The sequence below is a fragment of the Tenrec ecaudatus genome, chromosome 16 (genome assembly GCF_050624435.1).
Source record: "Tenrec ecaudatus isolate mTenEca1 chromosome 16, mTenEca1.hap1, whole genome shotgun sequence".
Classification (NCBI taxonomy): domain Eukaryota; kingdom Metazoa; phylum Chordata; class Mammalia; order Afrosoricida; family Tenrecidae; genus Tenrec; species Tenrec ecaudatus.
In genome coordinates this window covers 42849371-42875188 of record NC_134545.1, presented here as the reverse complement: position 1 = coordinate 42875188, position 25818 = coordinate 42849371, and the positions used below count along the sequence as shown (strand labels likewise).

Below are 25818 nucleotides of genomic sequence, written 5' to 3'. Positions count from 1 at the left end.
AATGATTGGGGCAGGGAATGTATGAATGTGCTTTATACAATTGATGTATGTATATGTATGGATTGTGATAAGAGTTGTATGAGTCCCTAATAAAATGTAAAAAAAGAAAAGAGAAAAAAATGATTAGGGCAAAGACTGTGCAGATGTGCTTTATACCATTGATGTATGTATATGTATGAACTGTGATAAAAGTTGTATGAGCCCCTAATAAATTGTTAAAAAAAAGAATTCCCTGGTGACATACACATTAGGCTACTAACATCAAGGTCAAAATTCAAACTCACTAGCCCCTCAAGAGAAAAGTAAGGCTTTCTAGTCCTATAAACAGTCACAGTCTTGGAACTCACAGGAGGCAGTTCTGCCAAGTCCTCTAGGTTGCAGCAGGTGGGATTGGATGGAAGATATGCATGTCTGTTTGTTTTTTATTTTGAGGTATTCTTTTTTATTGTTTTATTAGAGGTTCATACAACTCTTATCACAATCCATACATCCATCCATTGTGTAAAGCACATTTGTACATTCATTGCCCTCATCATTCTCAAAACATTTGCTCTCCACTTAAGCCCCTGGCATCAGATCCTCATATTTTCCCCTCCCTCCCCGCTCCTCCCTCCTTCAGGAACACTTGATAATTTATAAATTACTATTTTGTCATATTTTACACTATATGGCATCTCCCTTCACACACTTTTCTGTTGTCTGTCCCCTAGGGAGGCAGTCACATGTAGATCCTTGAAATTGGTTCCCACTTTTCAACCCACCCTCCTACTCTCCCAGTATCACCACTAACACCACTAGTCCTGAAGGAGTCATCTGCCCTGGATTCCCTGTATTTCCAGTTCCTATCTGTTCCTGTCTGGTCTAGCCAGATTTGTAAGGTAGAATTGGGATCATGATAGTGGGGGAGGAGGAAGCATTTCGGAACTAGAGGAAAGTTGGATTTTTCATCGTTGTTACATCGCACCCTGACTGGCTCGTCTCCTCTCCAAGACCCTTCTGTAAGGGGATATCCAGTGGCCTATAAATGGGCTTTGGGTCTTCACTCCTTGATCCTTTTGACACCATGTGATCACATTGGCTCATGTGCTTCTTCTTTGTGGGCTTTGTTGCTTCTCAACTAGATGGCCGCTTATTTACCTTCAAGCCTTTAAGCCCCCAGACGCTATATCTTTTGATAGCCAGGCACCATCAGCTTTCTTCACCACATTTGCTTATTCGCTCGCATTGTCTTCAGCAGTTGTGTTGGGAAGGTGAGCATCATAGAATGCCAATTTAATAGAAGAAAGTATTCTTGCATTGTCAGAGTACTTGAGTGGAGGTCCAATGTCCTTCTGCTACCTTATTGCTAAACCTAAAAATATATGCACATAGATCTATTTCCCCATCCTCATACATAAACATATTTGCATATGTACATGCCTTTATTTAGACCTTTATAAATGCCCTTTGCCTCCTAGCTCTTTCCTCTATATCCTTTGACTTTCCTCTTGTCCCACCATCATACTCAGCCTTCATTTGGATTTCATTAATTCCTCTTGGTTACATTACCCTTGATCACGCCCTACCATGCCTCCTACACCGTCCTCACCACCGATTTGGATCACTTGTTGTTCCCTTGTCCCTGAGTTTGTTAACACCACTACCTTTACCCCCACCTCCTCCACTCCCATGTTCCCCCAGAATTGTCAGTCCCATTGTTTTTTTCCTCTAGATTGTTCATCCAGCCTATCTTATTTAGACAGAGCTGTGGAGATAATAACATACACAAAAACAAGACAGAGCAAAACCAAGCAATAATACACAACAAAGCAACAACAAACCAATGGGAAAAAATGAAACAAAACACAAGAAAAAAAAGCTTGCAGTGAGTTCAAAGATCATTTGTTGGCCTTTAGGAGTGTTTTCCAGTCCAGTCTGTTGGGGTACCAAGTCCTGGCCCCAAAGCACACCTTCAGCATTCTCTGGGGACCTTGCCGCTCCATTCCCTTGCTGTTCTGTTGCACCCCTTTAATGTTTTGCCTTGGTGTGGCGGGATCAGATCGGGCGCGATTCTGACACTGTGTCTCCGGTGTTGTCCCCTGTAGGGCTACGGGTCAGTGAGGGGCATCATGTCACTTTGAGGTATTCTTTGGTGATTTTGGGGGCAATATTTCTGACTGTGCTACTTATTAGTCTATTTCTACTGAGTAAGGAGCAGGAGGCGTTGCTGTGAAGTAGCAGCTCCCTTGCTCCTAAACTCACCAGCTTGACTTTCATCCCGGTCCTTCTCGTTTCCCTGGTAATGAGCCGTTGACTTTGAGGAGAAAGCATGAAAACAGCTGAGTGTGTGCCCACCCAAGGGAAAAGTGGATTAAGGTTAAAGGGAGGATCACTTTGAGGGGCCCCTCTCTTGACCGAGGGCCCACCATCAGGCTTCTCAGTCACTGGTCTCTCGTCGGCAGGGCAGTGGCCGCCTGTTTAGTGCAGCTGTTTTTATAAGCTAATGAGAGCAGAGTGTGAGCCATGGGCAATGATGCTGGGATATTAACTGTGACAGGAAGCTTGATCATAATTATCTTAACGAGGATAGGGTTAATTACAGTGGAAACTTAAAAGTTCTATCTGTTTGAATCCACCAGAGCCAAATGCTTTATGATGTTTTGTCATTTTGATGTGACTTTGGAAATGGCACTGGGTTATCCTAGCTCCTAGGGGACCCCAGCCAGAGCCTGTGCACAAGGTAACCAAGATGGTACTGGTGGGTGTGATAATGGGCCATTTTCTCTGCCCAGGGAGAGGGAAGCAAGCAGCGGACAACGTGTTTCTTTGGTGCCAATTAGATTTCCAGAGCAAGCTGCCTGCTGGACTGGATGCCCTGTCTCTCTGCCTGTCCTTGGCATCTCTTGACCAGACTAGAAGGTCTTCTTCCAGCAGGCTGTGCTGAGCGTGTGGAGGAAGTCTTGCTACTTCCTCTAACTCGTGATCATGGGCTGGCAGAGATGCCTGCCTTGCTTTTCCAGCCACCTCTCACATGGCAGCAGCTAGTGTTAAGGAAGCTAGGGGTTGCATGACCCTAATGGACTAGCAAGGAGCCCCACTAGGCTCCAAGAGTCTGGGATGCGTTTGTTGTGTACACTCCAAGTTTTAGCAGAGAAATTTCAGTTTCATCCTCCTTTCCCTTTACTATACCCAGCCCACTAAGCAGCTTGCCTGCATGCTTCTGTACAGCCTCCTGTTGGCCTCATTGTATTTCACAACGCATATCTCTTTTCAGGCATCTTGTATATCAGGGTATGAATTTAAAGATTGACACAGGTAATTTCTTTCCTAGAAAACACCAATAACAAGAAAGAAAGAAAGAAAGAAAGAAAGAAAGAAAGAAAGAAAGAAAGAAAGAAAGAAAGAAAGCAGTTCCCCCAAATAGAACAATCTTCTTCTAGGTTCATGTGTGTGGTAGTTACAAAATTTTAGGTAAACTTGATAAATAAGTGTAGGGGTGGAGTCTAGCCTGTCAATCAGGCCACAGCCTGATGATCCCTCCTTGTGGGCATGGCCTTCCCATGAGGATTCTGGGAACCTCCTCTCTCTCTTCTTCATATTGAAGAGACAGACTGGGGGAGCTGGACGAGCCATTAGGAGACCAGTTGACAGTGCGGGGATGCTTTCACCACCATTGGATCCACAAGACGTTTCACCCACCAGCTTGCTCTCTTCCTGTAGTTTGCATCACTGTATGTGCTGTGTGACTCTGAAGAAGGATTTATGAATTAGTATTGGGCATAACTTATGGGATAATATCAGACTTATAGACTTGCTCTGGGCTGGACTGGAATGTTTTCTTGATATCCCATTGCTCTTTGATATAAAACTCTCTCTTACACATATATGAGGGTCTCTGGATTTGTTTCTCTAGTCAGCCCGGTCTAGCACAATGTAGTAACCAAGCCCCAGAAATCCTGTCCCCTCTCACCAGTCTTCTCTCACTACCTTCTTCCCTTCCTCTCATCCATCCCTGAGCTCTGAATTTAGTGGATTAAGTTAACAAATGCATTTCACACTGATGACATAAAATAGAAATTCATTCATTAATAACCTCTCCAAAAGCGTGGGTCCCAGAAATCTGAACAGCTAATAATATTACTAGGCAAAAAAAAAAAAAGAAACAAACAAAAATGAGAAATCTCAAAACTGAGATAAGTGGTGGGGGTCTGAACAGCCAGCTCTGCTGAGTGTCTGCTCCACCCACCCCAAGCAAAAGGTCATCTTGGTGGGTGCTCCACTCTTGTCCCCAGGCTTTGTTCCTCTCCATGCTGTGTTATTTTGTTGTATGCCTCCCCTGGAGTACTTTTGGAAGGGAGCTTTCTTCTGCTTTCCAGTTGCCAACCATTTGCTGATTCTCATGATAAGAATATTATATTTGCATCACATAACTCAGGAACAATGTGTGTTTGGATGCCGTCTTTGACTAGAGCCCAATGAATGTTTCAGCACAAAGGAGTCATTAGCTGCCCAGAAGGCCCCTGAGGAGAAGTGGCCTCAACTCCCCTGTGGTAAACCAGAGCCATGGTTCCAAAAATGGCTTTTGGATCATCGCTAATTAACCCTTTATGTAGGCAGGAGCTTCAAAAAGAGGCCAAAGATTTCCTGTGGAATCCAAACATCCTGCGCAACCTCTGTGGATTTGTTCATCTGCCACCAGGAGCGCACACCTTAAGAAGCTTCTGGAAAAACAATGAATGAAAGAAGTAAGGGAAAGAAAGAAACCAGCATTTTACTAGCTCATATTATCCACGGGACAGAATGCGAGACATGTGTTAGCCTTAGAAGCTGACATGACAGAGAGGGAGCTCAGGTAGGCTGTTGATATGCCTGCGTGGACAAGGCAAGTAAGTGGTGCAGCTGAGATAAAACCCCAGCTTTCCTGCCCAGATCTGTGTACATTTTATTTTGCCTCCGGAGACCCTGAGGACAAGGAGGAAGTTGGAGAAGGAAATAAAACAGGAGAACCCCTTGGCCCTCTCCCAAAAGTGTACACAGTATTACGGACTTGCTGCAGGACAGATAGTCTTGGCTAGAGGAGCAGGTATTTGCGAGGTGTTAGGTGCGTTAGCGGCTATGCAGGCAGGGCTATGGGCCCAGTGGATTCTGCAGATTTAATTACATATTCATAAGGCAGTTTTCCACCTCTCAGGGATTGACTCCCTGTTTGGGCGTCCTCTTGGCAGAGGTTCCACAGAGATATTGATGTCATGAGAAAGCTCTGGTGCTAAAGTTCGCACTCACACCAGATGTGGAGACATCGCACACGCAAGCATAGAGACCGCAGGCTTGCTTATGTGCTGGTTAGCACTAAATGAATGAATGGTGTGCATTACAGCCGGTTCTCCGTATATTGCAGAAAATCACCAGGTGATCCCGCATAAGCCCTCTCTCTGGCCCACACTAGCGCAGCTGTGGGAACTGTGCAAGCTCAGCATATCTCTAGGGTCCAGCAGGTGACGGAGCTGGGAGTGTGTGTCTGTATAAGTTCCCTCGGCTGGCAGCTTGCTTTAATTAATGTCTACATGTACCCGTGCAAGCACTTGTGCACACAACTGCCCTCCGCTCCTCCTCCTCTAATACTCAGGAGAGCCCATGAAGTTAAGAGTTAACTTTCAGTGAGGCATTCTGATCGCCCCCCACCCCCCACCCACACCAGCCAGGTACTTAATTCCTTTAGATTCTCATTTATTTACTACTTCAACATCCACAGGACTGCTCTCTGCATGTGTTTTTTTCCAAGCCAATGTCAGAAATCCACTTTCCAAAAATTAAAACAGTAACTTCAAGCCCGGGGCTTTGAGGGAGAAAGTCCCCAATCCAGCCTACATCCCCGAAACAACAAACAGGGAAAATGAATAAATGCAAAGAAAGGATGAAAGAGCAAGCAATTGGGCCTCTCAGCAAGAAGCGATTATGCAACTCTGTAGCTGTCTGGCCTGGTGAGCCACCAAGGAGGCACTGGGCGGAAGCAAAGGAAGCTATTAGCAAGGAGAAAAGCCAGGAGAAGAAGTCAGAGGTAGTGCAAGGGGAGAGCAGGAGCTTCCCTGCCATTTCCTAGCACTGTACAGAGGAGAACAGCTAAGAAATGATACTTGCTTGAAGTTATATTTATTATTGTAAGAGGGGTATGATATTTCTGGGCAGGAATGATGGATGACAACTTAAATTTGTGTCCAGGGAATGAAGGTGAACTGTGACAGAGTTATTTATCTTGGGAATGGAGGTTAGGGTCAGCCGAGGCTGGGTGCCTCAAGGCAAAAGACATTGACAAATTTATCCTGCAGGCCGTATCTGAAGCCCTTTGTTTTGGATCCTGGCTACTCACTAAGTGACCCTCATCCTTCATGTTGGCAATGCGTGAAGGATGCGGTGAGTGCCAGCGGCCCCTTCTCCCCGCTGCCCCCGCCCTGACTCTCCGCTACTAATTCTTGTCATTCACTTGGCTGACAGGCACCAAGCCCAAACTATTCCCAGTCCTGAAAGGGAAGGTTAAAATATTTATTTCGGCTCATAATGGCCTCCCTGATTGAGTGCAGGATCATTTTTCCTGTTGCCTTTGTCATTGCAGGTCACTGGAAGGACTGAGCGCGTTCCGGAGCCTAGAAGAGCTCATCTTGGACAACAATCTGCTGGCCGATGACCTTCTGTTGCCTGGGCTACCGAGGCTCCACACCCTAACCCTGAACAAGAACCGAATATCCTTCTCCCTGGCCGCGGCCCCCACGCCCTGCCCAGCCCAGGCCGGCATTGTCCTCCCACCAACCCCCTACCCTTCCACCAATACCTGCAAAATGTCAAAGGAGTTTTATGTGTCAACTAAATTAAAGTATGTGAAATACAGTCCGTGGGCAGACAAAGCGTTCTGTCTTCTGGCACTCGGGACACTTCAGAGTAATTTATTATAGGTCATTCATAAATGAAATGCACCATTATATCTTCCTGTTGCTCTATTTTAGTGTAGAGATCTAAGTTATGGCTGTGAAGAAATCTCTTTAATACATAAAAATAGAGAAAGAAAATAATGTCGCTGCTACCCAAGGAGAAAGTAACGCCTGGGTCTGTTTGCCTGGGCTTGTGTGCTAGGGCGACCTCTGGTGGGATCGAATCGGTAATGCCTCTACTTAAACTTCGCCTTCGTGGTGGAGGGTTCTGAAGGCCTCATCAGGTCCAATTTGGCAAGACGGTGGGGGTCTGGTGAGGGAGCATTTCACGTGGAAGAGAGGTACGAGGACCAGGCTTGTTTGTTCCCCTCACTAGTAGGTGTCATCCTATACCTAACCAGTTGCCCTCAGGTGCTTCTGTGTGTAGGTGTAGTCTGCACTCCAGGGCTACTTTCTGGAAGTGCCTCGCCTGTCCTTTCTTCAGAGGTACCTGTAGGGCGAGTCTGATTTTTCAACCTTTTGATTCGCAGACACGCATTTTAACTTTAAACCAAGAGAATCCAAGAGAAGCTTTGGAGAGTCAAGCTAAGTGAGAGGTCGGGGTCTCTTCTCAAGCAAGTAAGAACCCATGCAGTTTAGGATGAGCCTCACAGGGGCGAATTGCTCTGAATTCTATGTATAATGACATTCAGGATGGACGTAGAGAGTTTCATGTAGCATCATGGAGATCAAGCTTTGAATGTTAGAGTTATGGGTCACCGTGCTTTAGGATGACACCACACTAGGCAGAGGTTTTTGTCTGTTGGTTACATAGGAACCTTGGGCTTGCCAAATCTGAGAGATGGGTGTGATTTCTCCATTTACCCAGATGAGAAAAGAGGTGAAGTATAGGTTCACAACCAGCTAACAAAATGTTAGTTGTTGGATTCAGTCTTACCTGCAGCTGTGGTCCAGTCCTGTTCCTTATGTTTAGAGTCGTCTAGGTCCTTGTTTATTGACAAAACACTTGAGACCCCCAGTAACCACGCCTGGGGGAAATCGCTTGCTCAGATTCGCACAGTTGGAAATAGAAAATCGACTGAGGTTTTTCTGTTTCATAGAGAATGACATCAGATATACTCGCCAGGCTTTACATATTTGAGGTCAGGATTTGATAATGATTTGCTGAATCATGAACCACCATTTGTCCTTCGGAGCCCTCCAGCTGGCCCAGTGGGGATGCGCGTGACTGCTAACCGAAAGATGGATGGTCAGAACCACCCACCTTTCCGTGGAAGAAAGATGAGGCTGTCGGTTTTCCTAAAGATCTATAGCCTCGAAAAGTTCTTCTGTGTCCGATGGGATGGCTGTCAGTTGAAATCAACTATCAGGCAGTGGGTTTTTGGAATTGTACTTCAGACATAAGGAGAATTATTTATTTGGGTACCCATTTCTTTATCCTTTTATTTTAAAGAATTTAGTAGCCTGTTTTGGCCACTTATGACAATTATCAATTAGTAATGTAATTGAAAGGAAGTGGAAAGGCCTACAAGTAAATACTAACATCTTTATCATCATGGAATTTTAATGTGCTTTTTCTTCTCCTATCCCTTGGTCTCCCACATTTCCCACTCACATTTGAAAAATTATTGTAATCAAGGTGTCTTATGGATTCTTTGCCATCTTAATTGATTAGTTGGACACTGTTCTCAAATCAGTCAAAGGCAGATGAATTATTAATGTTTACATGATATGGTTTCTCCCTTGGGCTCCAATGTTCATGTCCTGAGCTCTGTGTTGCTGTTAATGTTCAGGCACTTTATTTATGTAATCTTACTCAGCTTGTGTGGCCTTAGCTGAATCTCCTTCTATGAGCCTCTATTTCTCATTTTTAAATGAATCAGTTGGACTGAGTTATGATGTTATTCTTTTAAAAGTCCTGAAAGATTTTCATTGTCTTTCATTTAGTCCTCCTCTTGCTCTGTGCCTCAAATCCTTCAATCTGTAGCAATTGATATCATCCTGGACTGGCCCCTTCTATCAGTTATGCTACTGTGGAGCATTTTGTGGCCATCAGATTAGAAAGTCAATCACTGGCTTCCTCTTCTTCTCTTACTCCTGAGCACCTTGTATGGTCATGAAGATTGGCTTACTGCTTGCTTCAGAGGTCACAGCAGGAAAGGCAGGTAAAGCAAGCAATGGCATCTCACGTCATCCCCACAACCTAACACTTACAAGTTTATGTTCTAAGTCAACTGACTCTCCTACTTTTGAAAATGCTTCAGCTGCCTCAATAATTTCTATGTTCACTGCCTTGGCTTTGGATTCTATCTGTTAGCTTTTACTGCAAAAGAATTTACCCCATAACTTAGTGGCTAAAACAACTCCATCGTTTGCATCTATGTGATATAGCAACTTGGGCAGGGCTCAACTGAGTGATTCTTCTGCTGAGTTTGCCTGGTGTCATTCAGGCAGCCATACTTATCTGGAGGCTCAACTGGTTTGATGGTCTAAGATATCCTCTCTCAGATGTTATAGAATGATGTGATTGTTGCACGATCTGTATGTTGTCTTTAACAGGGTAGCATAGGGATGTTTGGGTAGCAAGACAATTCCAAGAGCATGGGATCTAATTTCCAAGCCCACATTGTGTCATGTATATTGGCTCCCACTGCCAAAGCAAGTCACTTAGCAAAACCAAGGAAAATTTAAAGACTTTACTACTATTCACAAGGTTCATGTACAACTCGCTAGGTGTTATTTCTCTAACAGTCAATGACATAGGCTTTAAATCTCTTCAAGAATATTCATATTTCTAATAAAGAGAGACCTAGAACAAAGTAAATTTTACCTAAGATATTGAGAATATACTTTTTACAAATTGAGTCTTATTTTAAGCAAAATAGGGATCTTATGTCAAAATAGATTCTGTCTCAAATTCCTTTATGATGTTTTTATATTTTATTAATCTCCTAATCTGCCTGCCTTATAAGTCTGGATTTTCTACTTTGTTTTTAATTTCAGCTAAATGTGGTTCTAATAATGCTCTACGTTACTTGGGTCAAAGAACAGGCCTGAAGCTTGGGTGTTTGGTTCTTTGTGTCCATTAGGTAGAGACATTATCACATAGTGATTAAGAATATAAACTGGAAGTCAGACGTACTGGATTTGCATATAATGCTGCTGCTTAATATATGTCCTGAGACAAGACATTTTTATTTTCTCTGCAATATAATAAAACAATAATGCCCATTTCATAGGTTGTTGTCAGGGTTATTCAAATATTCCACAAATATAAAATTCTACTAGCATAATATGTGCTATATAATAGTTATCATTAGCTTGAGAATTGTGTGAATTTAGCTCATCTGTCATATTATGACCAAGTTGAGGTATAGCAAGACTTAGACAGTTTCTTTGATTTTTAAAATTCAATATTATCATAATAGCATCCTATGAGTTGGGTACCCTGGGTGAATAATTATTTTAATTCTTATATGTATATTTGTTTTAAAATATAGTTTAATTCTTGTATATATATTGTTTAAAAATATAGTGAATAAGTACTTTTTGAAGTCACATAAGTTGTAGCAGTGAAGTTAAATCTAGAACCCAGGTATGTTGATTCCAAGCCCCAAGCTCTGAAACTCAAGGGCAGAGCACTCAGTCCACAAGAAGAGGAAATGAAATACTGCCTGGCCTACCCTTCTTCCTCCACCCCCACCCCCAGTCCTGCTCCCAGCTGGGGCTGCAAAGTCTGCTCATGAAAGGGATTCCAGAGCCCAAACCCAGCATCTGGCAAATTTCTTCTGAGTTCACCAAGGCCCTGCTTCCCAGTGGCATACCTCCCACTTGACCTTCCATCTTTGTTCTCTCGGTTCTTTGTTCCACTTCTGCTGGGCCCTGCACTTTGGTGTCCTGTCCTGGTGCATCTGAAAGACGGGTTTCAGCTTACCTTCTCATCTCCTGGCTCATAGTTTATCTCATTCTATTTAAATGAGCCAGGATTTGACCCTGCTCCTCTAACACTCTTCTCCTTTTTCCTCAGTCTCTGTAAGTAGGCACATACTCTCCCTTGCTCTTCCGCAAGAGGAACGGGGTATCAGGCCTGAAGAGTCAACCCCAAGTCAGCGCAGACTAAGAATTCAGGATAAATGAAATATTTAACTTATGCTCACTCTAAGTCTCTCCCTATGAGGGAGTAATAAAAGGATTAATTTGAAATCACACTTAGATTTCTGTCCCCCTCTTTGCCTCAGCGCATGTCCCAGAGAAGTGAGTGTGAATTATAGTACCAACAGGAAGAGTCCATTGCCATGTTACACAGTGGGTATGTGACTATGGGATCGCTGGGCTGAGATCCATCAGCAATCTACTGTGTCATCGTGGACAAGCTTCTGTCCTTTTCCAGGCCCTCAGTTTGTCCCTCTATAAAATGGATCATGTGGTGTACACTCAGAGTGTTGTTGAGAGATTTAAAGAGTATAAAACGTAAGAAATTAATAGCCAAACACATCACAAATTCTTATCGATTTTATTTCATATGTTATTGTTTGCCAAAGCCTCAGTGCTTTAAAAGAATGACGCCTAAATAAAAAAGAACTGTACAGAGAACAGTTCACATGACAGCACCTTTTAGTTATCCATAAAAACACCGAAGACTTCTTCTGTTCAATGTTTTTATTTCCTCTTTCATGTTAGTCTTATGCAGTCACTTTGCGCCCCTGCTCCCTATCTGCCCCCACCCCACCCCTGCCCCAAATCGCATCCTTAGGACCTAGGTTTTGTCAGGGTGGTCTATGAAGCAAAATCCAGAACAGACCATGAGGTTTTCAAACTTGGCTGAAGTGGAACGCTCACCTGAACATGAACACTTGAAGGTTGAAGTCCTGAAATAGGAGACACCTAGGGAGCCTTTTCAGGACCCTGGTGAAAGAGATTAGATTATTGCCAGGATAGTGAACAGTCAAACAGCCGCAGGGAGCCTGGCGGGCCAGCATGTCTGAGCTAGGTATCACTGTTTCTGACTGTGCCGATCCAGGGACTGGGTTTTTATGCAGAGTGCATGCTGCCCTGGTTTTTTGTGAGAAAGATTAAATTTGTAGGACCCATAAATTTCTATTGCACCATAAATTTGATTGTTCTGGTTATCCTTCTGGTTCAGCCACATTTTACAAACTTGGGGCCATTTGACCCGGCATTGCTTGTGTGCCATGACTGAACCAAGAAGAGCCAGCTTTACAACCTCGCTTGAATCTAAGTGGTCATTCCTGGAGGTGATAACCTGAGCATATTGTTTAGCCACAGTTTCCTTTGATACTTTGAAGTGATAATATTCCTGACACTCCATTGTGAGTGTGTGAATCAAAATGTGATAATGTGTCATGTATAGTGTATATTTAACATTCAAAATTCCCATTATTAAGATAAGCTCTAGTTAAAATCCTCCTTAAGGGTAGGAAGGCTACCCATGAGCCTGGAGGTGAGTACAGAGGAAGGATGCGTGTTCATTCCTAGCTGGGAGTCAGCCTTGGACTTGTGCAAATGGACTCACATGCCAGAAGGCTCCCCTTGACCCTCATGCTCGAAACCTCCCATGACAGACCAGCTGGGCTTCATGATGGCAACATGCAATAGACAGCACTGAAAAATAGACACATAAATGGCAAGTAGTGTGGAGAAGGCCTGACGAGGGAGACCAGGCGTATGCTGATAATCCAGCTGGGGAGACTTGCAACTGTGCCAGGTAGTATCAAGTATTAGAAAGAGAGGGGGTGGTATGTATGTGGCTCGTGGACAGGGGGGTGACAGAGGAGGGGTTTGGAAGAAGAGCAGGAGGAAGAGGAGGAAGAGGAGGGAAGACAGTGAGGAGAGTCCAAGCGAGAGACAGAGAACAAGCAGAAAGGCACCATTCAGACCACCCTGAAAGAGCCTCCATTGCAGTGGTCTGGTTAACCAGGGACACCAAGTTCCCCTCCTTGATAGCCTCTGGCTGGTCACGTATGCAAGCTGATACAAAGGAAACACAAATTCTGCCTCAGAACTTGTAGTCAAGCAGGATAGGTCTGTGTTGATGCTTGCTGACCCTAGAAACCAGGAAAGCTGTTAGCATGCCTTTTCATGTTTCATACCCGCACACAGCCGTGATGGTGTCAACGTGGAGCTGAGGTCTCATAGAGAATGACAGCGAGGAGATGCAATTGCATTCTGGTTTGGATCGGGGAGAAACTTCTAGCCCAACCAGACACACCATTAGCTGAAAGGCTTAGGAAAATGGATTCGCTTTTCCCAAACAAAATAGGCAGGTTTCAGGAAATGTCATGGGTTTCTGGCTAAGGATGACTGAAGCTCCTTGAAGTCGGCAGACTTTATTTCAGGGAACCCGCATAAAGATTCAGAACCAAACAGAAACAGAAGCTCACTGCCATTGGGTTGATTCTGACTCAGAGTGACCCAAAAGGACAGGATGGAGCTGCCCCAGAGGGCTAATGACACGGTAACTCTAAGGAAGTAGAAAATGTCTTTCTCCTGCAAAGCTGGCTGGTGGTTTTGAGCTGCTAACCTTGCAGTCAGCAGCCCAATGCATAGCCACTATGTCACCTGGGATCCACACTCTTTATAATTATGAATGCAAAATAGAGGATAACATGATTATTTGGAATAGATAGATATCAAAGAAAAAATTTAATTAAAAATGTGTCAGATAACACAAATAGAAAAAATAAGTACAAAAGTAGCATAACATTTTTATACTGGGTGCACCTGTATATTAAAAATAAAACCCTACAATTTCCCATGTAATTCAATGTGATAAGGGATGTATTACTTTTCATTCATAGAATATATTGGAAACATTTCTGTCATTGCCACACAAAGTATATTTTGATAGGAGTTTAAATTATTTCAGTTTTGTCTACTTGAATGAGAAAAATTGTATATTAGTTTCTCATTCCCATAGTGTACTGGGAATCTTTACTATCCATGTGCACCGCAGTATCCTTTGATAAGACGTAGAACTCTTTTGATGTCAAGCAAGTCAGTGTACATTGTTCTCCTTTTTTCAAAAGTTGTCCCATCTCTTTACTTATTTAAAATGTTTTCTACTTTTTAAGACATTTCAAATAGGGTGAAGGTTTATTAAATTAGGCTGATGGTGCACTTTTCCTTTCAACAGTTCATACCGTTTTGTTTCTTTCATCGATTGCAATCCTTCTCCTGTAGTATTTCTCATCCTAATTCCTCCTTGTGGTTCCCCTTTCTTTCCTAACCCTTTCTGCCTCTGACCACTCTTGGGCAAATGCTGCTCTTTTCATTTCAAAGGTTTGATTGTTCTAACATTTGCTTACCTCCCAGGGGTTAAGGCTCACATTATAGCCTTGTTTATTATTTGGCTGAAAATCCAGTCCCAGGGCTGAGTTCCATTTCGGGCCTCAGGGTGATTACAGTTCTGTTTCCAGAGTTCCACCAGGCTCAGACCAGCAAACCTCATCTTTTTTTTTTTTTAATAATTTTGAGTTTTGTTTCCTATTTTCCTCCAACTCTATCCAGGACCTTCTAATGTGATTCTTTCAGAGCGGATTGTAGTGGTAGCCAGGCACCATCTAGTTCTGGATTCAGAGTCATAGAAGCTGAGGTTTACAAGTTCCACTGTTTCATTGGACTCTTTCCATAGATCTTCAATTTCCTTCATTCTTCTAATATCTGGACAGGGAAATATCAAGAATAAGACTCCAGTCACGACTACCACGGTAGAATGTTAACTACTGTTGCTATGGCCATTTGGCCTTGGTGTTCCCTGTGATTAAGATCCTGAGCTCCGAGACCCAGTGACTCAGCCCTTCACAGTGTCTGATTGTGGCAAAGAAGGTTTCATAACTTTTTCCTGTTAAGCACTAGTGTTGGAGTGTGTTACACAGTGGGCTGCTTACTGCAGGTGAGCAATTGAAACCCACCAGCCACTCCCAAGGAGAAAGACGTGGCTTTCTGCTCCTAGAAAGATTTAGAGTCTCCGAAGTCCACAGGGGCAGTTCAAATGTGTGCTACAGGATGGCTATGAATTGGAAGAGACTTGATGGCAGTAAGTTTGAGTTCCATATTTTTTTGTTTGCTTTCTTTGGGTGTGTGCTATGTTGTGTTCATGGATGTATTTTCAATATATATTAAGAAATATCCTATGTCTAAAGTATATATATATATATATATATATATATATATATATATATATATATATATATATATATATATATATTGAGTAAACTATATATATGTATTTGTGAGTCTAGTCCCATTCTCCTGCTCATACCTTTAGAGTTTACACGCCTATTTCTGTACATAGTCATTTTGCAGTTGTTAGTTGCCCCTGAGCCAGTTCCAACTCCGGGCGACCCTGTGCATGACACAGTCACCAACTGCCGGTTCTGCACCACCTTCACCATCACTTTTAGGTGTAAGCCCATTGTTGCCAACACTCTGTCAGTCTGTCTCTTTGAGGTACTTCCTTTGGTTGCCCTGCGCTTCCTTCCCAAGCACGATGTCCTTCGCCAGGAACTAACCTCTCCCGATAACACGTCCAAATTATGTGAGACAAAGTCTCACTGTCCTTGCCTCTAAGAAGGCCCATTCTGGCTGTACTTCTTCCAGGACAGGTCGGTTTGTTCTTTGGGGAGTCCACGGTTCTTTCGGTGTGCTTTGCCGACACCATAGTTCAATCGCATTGAGCCTTCTTTGGTCATGTTTATTTAATGTCCAACTTTCATATGCATTTGTGTGTGTGAGTCCCTCATAAAATGATTAGAAGAAGAAGAAAGAAAGGAGTCCTGGGCTTGAGGCAGATTAACTGCCAAGCAGCTTTAATTTGTTCTTCATGGGTCTCACAACAGCAATGGTGAAATGGGCATTGGCGATTAATAAATCAACACAGTTAAAGCCCAAGTACTTTGCTTATTGGATAATGCATCTGTTGGTGAGTCCAGTTGATGGAAGATTAGACCCCAGGTAGATGGAGTTGGTTTCCTGCAGGGAGAGCTTCCCTGGGACACCTGGCAGGAAATGGGCACGATGTACTCACAATGGCTCACATGCAACAGGTGAACATATATACACACTGACTGCACTTGTAGCAAACATGAACTTGCAACTTAAGGAGAGGGAAAGAGGAAGCCACGTGAATGTGAGAGATCATGGAACATACTGAACATCAAAGAATTTATGAAATATTTCATTCTAACCTTCATAGAGTTTACATGCTTCCCAATGGCATCTGTGGAATCAAAGTTAACTCCTTGGTGTTTTTTCTTCCTATAGTGTCTGTCTTTCTCAAAATATAATGCTTATTTGCATGTTCTTTCAGTTCGCTGTTGTAAAGGGAGTTTTCAGTTTATCCATGTTTGACATTTTAATTTTTGTTGTTGTAATAAAATAAATGTTATTTTTCTGCTTGCTAAAAAATAAAAACATTATGGCTTGAGAGAGGTGAACCTTAGTCCTCAAGATAACACCCTTGCTTTTCAACATTTTGATGAGGTCGTGTGCAGCATTTTACCCAATGCCATGAATTGTTTGATATCTTGACGGCTGGTTCTATAAGCATTGAGTGTGATACGAGTAAGTTGAAATCATTGAAAACTTCCATCTTTTATCGAGCTATTATGATGGTACCTATTGGTCCAGTTGTGAAGATTTTGTGTTTATTTACAATGAGTTGCAATCCATACTGAAGGCTGCAATCTTTGAACTTCATCTAAATGCTTCAAGTTTTCCTGATTTCAGCAAAGTTATGTCATCTGCACATCGAAAAGCCTTCCTCTGATCCTAATGCCACATTTTCTTCATATAATGCAGTCTCTCTGGTGATTTACTCGGCATACAGATTGAGTAAGTATGATGAGAGAATACAGTCTTGATCACCCCTTTGTTGATTTTAAATGATGCAGTATCCCCTTATTCTGTTCTCACAACTGCCTCTTGATCCATAAGCACAAAGTATTCTGGAATTCCCATTCTACCCAAGGCTTTCCGTAGTTGGATATAACCCACCGAGCTGAATGCCTTTGCCTAGGCAAGGAAACACAAGTAAGCATCTTTCTGGTGTTCTCTGCTTTCAGCCAAGAGCCATCTGCCTTGAGCAATGACAGCCCTTGTTCTACATCCTCTTTGGGATCTGGTCTGAACCTCTGGCAGCTCCCTGTCAATGTTCTGCTGCAATAATTGTTAGATGACCTTCAGAAAACTTTTACTTACATGTGATATAATTGATATTGCTCTATAATTCGAGCATTCTGTTGGGTCACCTTCTTTGGAATGGGGACACATGGATTTCTTCCCGTTGGTTTGCTATGTAGTTGTCTCTAAATTTCCTGGCATAGAGGAGTAAGTGCTCCCCCACTTGTCGAAACATTTCGACAAGTAAAGCTTTCAGCAGTTCAAATGTCTTCTCTCAGGACCATTGGCTCTTGCACAAAGGCCATCTCCTGAGGTGGAATGGCAACTCGTGCTGTTTGGTTACAGTAACTCTTGGGATGCTTCCTGCATCATGCAATATTTTGTCCACAGAACCTTTTAATATTCCAATTCAGGGCTTGATATTTCAGCTTAAAATATGCTGAACATGTCCTTCCTTTTGAGTTTACTATATCTAGGTCTTTGCACATTTCATTAAGTAGATTACTTTGTCTTCTTGAGCTGCCTTTGAAATTTTCTATTCAGTTCTTTGAGTGCATCATTTGTTCCATGTGCCTTCACTAGCCCATGATGAAGAGCAAGTTTCAGAGTCTCTTCTGACATCCACTTTGATCTTTTCTTTCTTTCCTATCTCTTTAATGAACTTTAGCTTTCTTTGTATACGAAGTTCTTGATGTTATCCCACAGTTCTTCAGGTCTTCTGTCATTAGTGTTTAATGCACCAAATGTGTTCTTTAGATGTTTTCAAAATTCATGTGGTATATCGTCCAGGTCATATTTCAGTTCTCATGGACTTGTTTCAATTTTCTTCAGCTTTAACTGAACTGCCATATGAGAAATTGATGGTCTTTTCTACAGTTGGCCCTTGCCTGGTTTTAGCTGCTGATATTGAACTTCTCTATCATCACTTCGCACAGATGTAGTCACTTTGGTTTCTGTGTATTCCATCTGGGAAAGTACACATGGCTTTCATGTTGTTGAAATAGGTATTTGTGATGAAGTCACTGGTCTTGAAAAATTCTGTCAGGAGATCTTCACCTTCATTTCTATCAAAACCATATTTTCCAACTACTATTCTTTCCTCTGTTTCCAACTTTAGTATTCTAACCACCAATAATTATCAATGCATCTTGATTGCATATTTGGTCCATTTCTGACTAAAGGCATTGGTAGAATTTTTTCATTTCTTCATCACTAGCTTTCGTGGTTAGTCCATAAACTGAAATAATAGTTGCCTTGATTTGGGCTTCCTTGAAAGCAGGTAGACATTATCCTATCACATAGAGCACTGTCCTTCAAGACAGATCCTGAAATGTGCTTTGTCACGGTGTGTCTAAAGCCATTCCTCTTGATTCTATCATTCCCAGCACAGTAAACCATATGACTGCCTGATTAAAAATGGCCACTACCCATCCATTTCAATTGACTAATTTATTCCATTTCATTTTTAATACTTCCAATTTTCCTAAATCCATACTTCATCCATTTCAATTTCTAATTATTAATTAATGTTTGCAGTTATTTCTTCTAATTTTGAGCTGTGTCTCTTCAGCAAATGAGGGTCCCCACAGCTTTATTGCCAAAGGCTGTACTTCATCCGTATCACTATGGTTGGCCTACTTTGAGAAGGTAGCTCCTTTTCAGTCATATTTTGAGTGCCTTCTGACTTAAGGGCTCCTTGGGCACTAGTTTTGGGGAAATGTTCTGCTTCTGTTTTTTTAATAACTGGCAATATTTTTATGCAATCAATAGTTCTTATCTAGAAGCTCTGTTGAAACCTATTCACTTTGGATGACCCTGCTGGTGTTTGAAACCCAAGTGACATAGCCTTCAGAAACACACAAGCCACCACAGTATGACAAACCGACAGACATAGATTATGGTAATTGCCTTATTGTGTATAAAATAATATTACCTTTGTTGCTTTAACTCTTGTTCTTTGCCTTTTGTGTGTGTCAACTCTTCTCCGACTGCCTTCCTCGTATGCCTTCTCCTTTTTACCCAAGTTAATAGGTACCTACCTCCTAATTAGCGGCTCACCCTCCTTTCCCTCTCACCCCTGATGAACATTAGAAACGTATTTTTGAGTAAAATCCTTTGTTGACCTTTTTAAGTAGTGGTCTCCTATCCAACTTCCACTCTTATGTTAGACAGATTCATCGCTACTCTTGAATGCTGCATCTCTTTACATTGTGTGTAGATATGACTAATTTGTCTGTTTTTCCATCAATGGGCTTTTGGTGTGCTTGCATCTTCTGCTATTGTGAATAGCACTGGGATGGACATTGTTGTGTATATATCTATTCATGCAGGGCTCTGACATTTCTAGGAAATATATCTTGTAGTGGGACTGCTGGATCATGCAGTGTTTCTAATTTCAACTTTTTAAGGAAGCTCCATACTATTTTCCATGGTAGTAATAGCACTTTACATCCCCATGAGCAATGTCTGAGTGCTTCTGCCCCTCCCCACCTTGACTAGCATTGGTAGCTTTCTGCATTTTTAAACTATCTTTTTCATGTTGGGGTGTGGGGATATCTCATTACTATTTTGGTCATCAGCTCTGTAATGACTAGCACTCACGAGCATTTCTTCCTGTGGTTTGTTTTTGACTATATGACTATCTTGGGTGAAATATCTGTTCATGTTCTATACCCAATTTTAATTGGATTATTTCTATTTTCGTTGATGAGGTCTTCAAGTTTCCTATAAAATTGAAAGGTTAGACTCTGTTGGACATGTCTTTGCCAGAAAATATTTTTCCAGTTTGTGGGTCCTCTTTTTGCTATCCTGGTGATATGTTTTAATGTGCATATGTGTCTAATTATTTTGCTTTTTAAAGTAGCTTTATTTTTTTACTTCAAATTTAGCATATTTGGGGATTATTATTTGAAGATATCTAAAATGGATTAAACTTGATTAACAGCATATCAAATATTTTATGTATGTGTCTGATACAATCATAGAAGGAATCATAAAAAATCACTTTCAAATTCAATATGACTTTGAAATGAGTAACTATGAATACATTTATTATTAATTCACTGCAAAATTTTTAATCTCTAGAATCATCAAATATTCCTAAAAGGCACAAGCCAAATAATTGGAAATTAAAAAGTCAAAATCAAAAGCCAAATAATGCCTTAGTAACTTTAAAAGTAAAACTTTATGGATATTTTAAAAATAGACTCAATAAGAAACAACAATCAAGAGGCACATTTATCCTTAAGATGCTTATCCTGTTTGTAGATGACGCTCCACCTATATTCTGACTTTTGCACAAGTTAAGATGTGCGCTTTCGGATCACTTGACTGAATAAAGTTCCGGTTACAGTCTTGATAGGGGCACGAAAAGCGTTTCTCACCAGCATGGATTCCTACGTGTGTGTGCGAATTGAAGTCCAGGGAAAAGCGCTTCCCACACCCTTCGAACGTGCACCGGCAGGGCTTCTCTCCAGTGTGCACCAGAAAGTGTCGCTTCAGTTTTCAGCTCTCAGTGAAAGCTTTCCCACGGTCTGCACATGCATGGTCTCAGGGACCATGAACTAGGAGAGACTTGCTCAGGAAGGACTTCTCCTTAAACTTCCTGCACATCCACCCTGAGGACAGGGGAGTGTTTTCTGATCATCATAGTCTGTGTTTTTCCTCGGCTTCTTTCCAGGAAGTCAGATAAATCAGAACCAGGTATTCCGCCAGGGAGAAGCTTCTTGCCAGTCATGTACTCAGAATACACAAGTGAATTCTCTTCAGCAAACTGTTGAGAAAGGGTTGGTCTGGCCCCTTCATTGGCAGATTCCAAAGAACATTCAAGGGAGTTGTCTCCAAGAAGTGAGTCATCTCCAAGAACGTGTTGAGCAAGGGCTTGCTCTGATTCTTCTTTTAGGTATTTCAAGGATTTAAGAATTAAGTCTCCTTCCAGGTTGGGTTCTGAAAACACCTCATATTATGCATGTATGCGTTTTATGTGACACTCGGGGAAGGGCTCCTGGTCATCCGCTGGAAGACCAGTGTCAGAGTGCACGCTGCCTTCATCACATAAGGCCCACACTGCATCCATTAGCAGCTTCTGCCTCTGCCTGCAACATGGGCCGGACTTCACTTGGTTTGGCTTAGTCTCAGCAAAGGCCTTTTCCCTAGGTCCTTTCCACAACTTTTCCTGAACCTTTTCTTCATTTGCTGTTCCATGTTCTGTCTGCTTCCTTTTTGAAGACTTGCGACAGGGTCTAGCAATTACGTCTAGGTAGCAGCAATCTGGTTTGCAGCAAGCACCCGAGGGAAAGGGTCACTTTTGACTTCACCATGTACTCCAGCGCTTGGTATCAGACTTTCTAAGTTAGATCCTTTCTCAGGTCTTTGAGCATTGAATCAGCCCTCACTGTATATAAGTGCACCAACAGGGGGCTCCGATGTTCCCTACTCCTTCCCCAGACCAAGCAAAGGGCCTGAAGGAACTCGGAAGTATTGGTCTTGGATCAAGTTAGGCCTCACCCTATGTGTCTAATTTTAATGAACTCCACGTCACCTAGTTTGTTTTCTGGTATTCCTGTGATTTAAGTTACTCTTAATGCTGTATCCATGTCATGTATTAAGACATTACTATTTTTCATTGGTTGGTGATTTATGTATTCATAAGATTTACAGTTAATCTTTAACCCATCTTGAGTTTGTTTCTGTGTATGGTGTGAGATATGGATCCTGTTTCTTTTCTATTGTTTTTGCAGATAGAGATCTAATTTTTCCAGCATCATTTATTGAAAAGATGATCTCTTCCCCATTTCATGTGTTACAACCCTTAATAATAAAAAATTCACGTTCTGTAAGAGCTTGGTTTAATATCTGAACTATTGATTTATGGATCTGTCATTTTATCAATAGAACACTGTTTTGACTAGTTTGGCTATGTAATAGGTTTTAAAAGCAGGAGATGGGAGACCTGGTTTGTGTTAGTTTTTCAGTATTGTTTTGCTTATTCTGGGTTCCTTTCCTCTCCATATAATTTGATAATTAGTTTGAACACTTTTTTGAAGAGCAGTTCTGGGATTTTGATGGGAATTGCATTACATTATAGATTGCTTTAGGTAATGTTGACATTTTCACTATGCTAAGTCTTCTTATCCATGAGCATGGGACATCCTTCCATTTTTGTAGGTCTCTTGGTTTATTTTAGTAATGTTGCGTAGTTTTTTTGTGTGCAAGTATTTTATTTCTGTGGTTAGATATATTCCTAAGTATTTTATCTTTGGGTGGTTATGTAAATTGTATTTTTTAATATTCCCTTTTCATAAATATCTTCCTTAATATATACGAATCCTATTGATTATTGTATGCTGGTCTTATGGCCTGTCATCTTGTAATTTTAAAAATTAATTTCACATTGTTTTGATGACTGTAGTAATGCAGTAAGTTTTAAGAATTAAAACGTGAGGCCTCCTACTTTGTTATTCTTCTTTAGTACTTTGTATATAAAGAATCATTTTCCTAAAGTTGGTGAAAAGTTTTCCATTTCTATTAAAAATAATAATGGAATCTGGATCAAGATTTTATTATAACTGTAGATCATTGTGGGTGGTTGACATTTTCACATTGTTGTGTTCCTATCGATGGACACAGTATGTTCTTCCCTTGATGCAGAATTCTTTGTTTTTTATGATAGTATATACATATAATGTCTCTCGTCAAATTTATTCCTAAGTATTTCATCTTTTGGATGGCTACTGTAAATAGTATTTTTCTCTTGATTTCCTTTTCAGAATTTTCATTGTTAATATAAAGCCATCTGATGGATGTTTTATGTTGATCTTGTACCCTGCCACTTTGCTGAATCTTTTCATTAGTTCTAGTAATTTTCTTGCTGAATCTTTGGGACTTTCCCTGTATAGGTTGATATCTGCACATGGAGATAGTTTTAATTCTTTGCTAACTTGGATGGCTTTTATTTCCCCTTGCCTTATTGCTTTGGCTAAAGACTCCATTATAAAATCCACAACATTCGTGTCTGGGTCCTTTCTGTTGGGACTAATTTTGGCCATTGGACTTTATTATACTCTTAATTATGTTAAGGAATTTCTCTTCAATTCCTATTTTGTTCAGAATTTTATCAGGAATCTGTTTTAGAGTTTGTCAAAAGCCTTCTCTACATTGATTGCATTGATCATGTGATTATTTTCCATTTTTTATTTACATTGGAATATGTTTTTATTAATGTTAATCATTCTTGCGTGCTTAGTATAAATCCACTTAGTAATGATGTTTTTTGGTGTTTGTTTGTTTTAATACATTGTTGGATTTGATTGACTGGAAATTTGTTGAGAAAATGTACTTCTATGTGTATGGACGGGGTTGATTTTGAGTCTTCTTTCTTTAGTGGTGACTTTGTTGGTTGGGAGGAGTCTTGGTGGTATAGGCATAATGAATTGGGCTCCTAACTGCAAGACAAGAAGTTCAAAACGACCCACTGCTCCTTGAGAAAAGATGAGGCTTCCTACTCCTGTAAAGAATTGCAGCATCAGAAATCCACAGGGACAATTATATTTTTTTCTGTAGGGTCCCTATGAATCAGAATCTACTCAATTACAGTGATTTCAGTGTGGGTACTAGTGTTATGCTTACTTCATAAGGTGGATTCAGGAGTTTACCATTCGAGTCTGTATCCTAGAATAGTTTAAGTAGAATAGGTTTCAGTTCTTCCTCTGAATGTTTGGTAGAATTCACTAGTGAAGTCATCTGTGACAGGATTTGTTTGTGAAATTTTTAATGACCTATTCAATCTCTTCTTTTATGATGGGCTTGTGCAAATTTTTACCCTAGAGGTCTGTTGTTTGCTTGTTTGTTTAAATAAGTGGTGTATTTCTAGAAACTTTTAATTCTATATTTTCAAATTTGTTGGAGTACTGCTCTGCATAGTATTATTATTTTTATTATTCTGTTATTATTTTTATATCAGCTGGTTTTGTGGTTGTACACATATCATTTCTTATTAAATTTGTGTATTACCTTTTAGTTTGTTAGATTTGCCAATTACATGTCAATTTTATTTATCTTTTTACACTTGATCTTAGCCAAAAGGCAGAGAAGCGATTTTTATTTATCTTTTTAAAGAACCTAAAAAAAGAGAAAGAAACCTAACCTAATAGGACCTCTCTAGTCCTATTATTTATTTCTATGGTTTTTGTGTTTCACTTATTTCTAATCTAATCTTTATATTTTTATTCTGGTTCTTCTTTTTTAAAAAGAACGTTTTATTAGGGGCTCGTACCTCTCATCACAATCCATCTGGTGCTTCTTTTGCTGCTTTTTTCTTATTGGTGGTGAATTTAAATTAAGATATTGATGATTCTGCCTCTTGTGTTTTGTTTTTGCATACATGTGTACATTTATTGTTATAAATGTTATATTCAGATCACTGCTTTTGCTGTGTCCCAAAAGTGTTGGTTTGTTGTGTTTTCATTCTCATTTGATTAAAAGGATTTAAAATTTTCTTTATTATGTTATATTTTTAAAGCAAAATGTTATGCATTTTTGTATATATATTTTCCCCCATGATCTTCCTATCATTGATTTCTTATGTTAGGCCATTGTGATCTGATAAGATGCGTATAGTATTTGGTTTTAAAATCCATGTTCCATGTGTATTAGAAAAGAATTTATGGTGTCCTGTTATTTGAGAGGACTGTATTAGATGTCTATGAAGCCAAGTTGGTTAATTGTGTTGTTCAGTTCTGTGTGTTTGTTGATTTCTTTCTACTTCATCAAAAGTGTAAAGTTTCACGGCATTATGGTGTATTTGTTGATTTCTCTCTTCAGTTCTGTCAAAGTGTGATTTATAAATTTGAAGCACCTTCATTGGGTGCCTAGATATTTATTATTAGCTACATCCTCTTATTTAGTTGACCCTTTTATCCTTATCATCATCTCTTATTCACTCCTCAGGAGAAGGGTGTCATAAGAACTAATTGAGCTTAGATTATTGCTAGAATCAAGTGTGAACCCAAATCCATTAATCTATCTATGGTTTATATATGTGTCTGGTTCACTCTAAAGACACCATTATAATTTTATGGTATAGAACATTATCAGTCAGCCCCCTGGAGCATAAGGCATTTCTATTGATAGAATCATTCTATTGATAATGTCATTAATTTAGCCAATGGTATAGAATTTAAAGAACTGTTGAGAAAAGGCACTTATGCAAGTATCAGCCAACTGTGAACCACAGTATTTAATGGTTGACTTGTACAAATTAACCGCTTCATTGACTGGACACTATTTAAACAAACAGTGAAGGTTGATGATAGTGGAAAACGTTTAATAATATTTATTCACAAGAGTAGATTCACACCTAACAATTAATAAATGTCCTACTAGTGCAAGGAGGGAACTAAACTACTAGTAAGTACATGGAACTCAGGGCCACCATTTGCTGTGCACCCTCAAGGCAAGAGATCCCAATCAAAGCTCAAAGACCACCAGTTCTATAACATTTTGCTAGCAGCCACCTATTTCTTCTCACACGAGGGAGTTTGTCTCAAGTCCAAGGGCTGCAGGTGAGTTTGGGATTAAGCCCAGTTCACTTAGTGGGGTTTCCACATGAAGTCCTTCTGGTGTGTCCTGTAGAGGCTATTATGCATCTGTCTGTAAATTTTCTGAAGTTCCTTGGTATAGTAGATGAAAAATACAAGTATCAGTTGCTATCAAGTTGATTCTGGCTCATCGTGATTCTATGAGTCCAATTGTGCTACCAAGAATTGTTAATGGCTGC

At 40.7% G+C, this 25818-nt stretch overlaps 1 protein-coding gene and 1 pseudogene across 1 annotated transcript in view; one reads left to right on the top strand and one right to left on the bottom strand.

The window, feature by feature from the left end:
- Positions 1-6385: 6385 nt before the first annotated feature.
- The window catches only part of LRMDA (leucine rich melanocyte differentiation associated), a 663927-nt gene continuing 644494 nt past the window's right edge, over positions 6386-25818 (top strand). Inside the window, exons 1-2 of the mRNA XM_075533425.1 lie at positions 6386-6390; positions 6590-6716. Coding sequence (XP_075389540.1) covers positions 6386-6390; positions 6590-6716 — 132 coding nt within the window. The remainder of the gene's footprint in view (positions 6391-6589; positions 6717-25818) is intronic.
- On the bottom strand, positions 20322-23089 carry LOC142429524 (zinc finger protein 42 homolog; annotated as a pseudogene).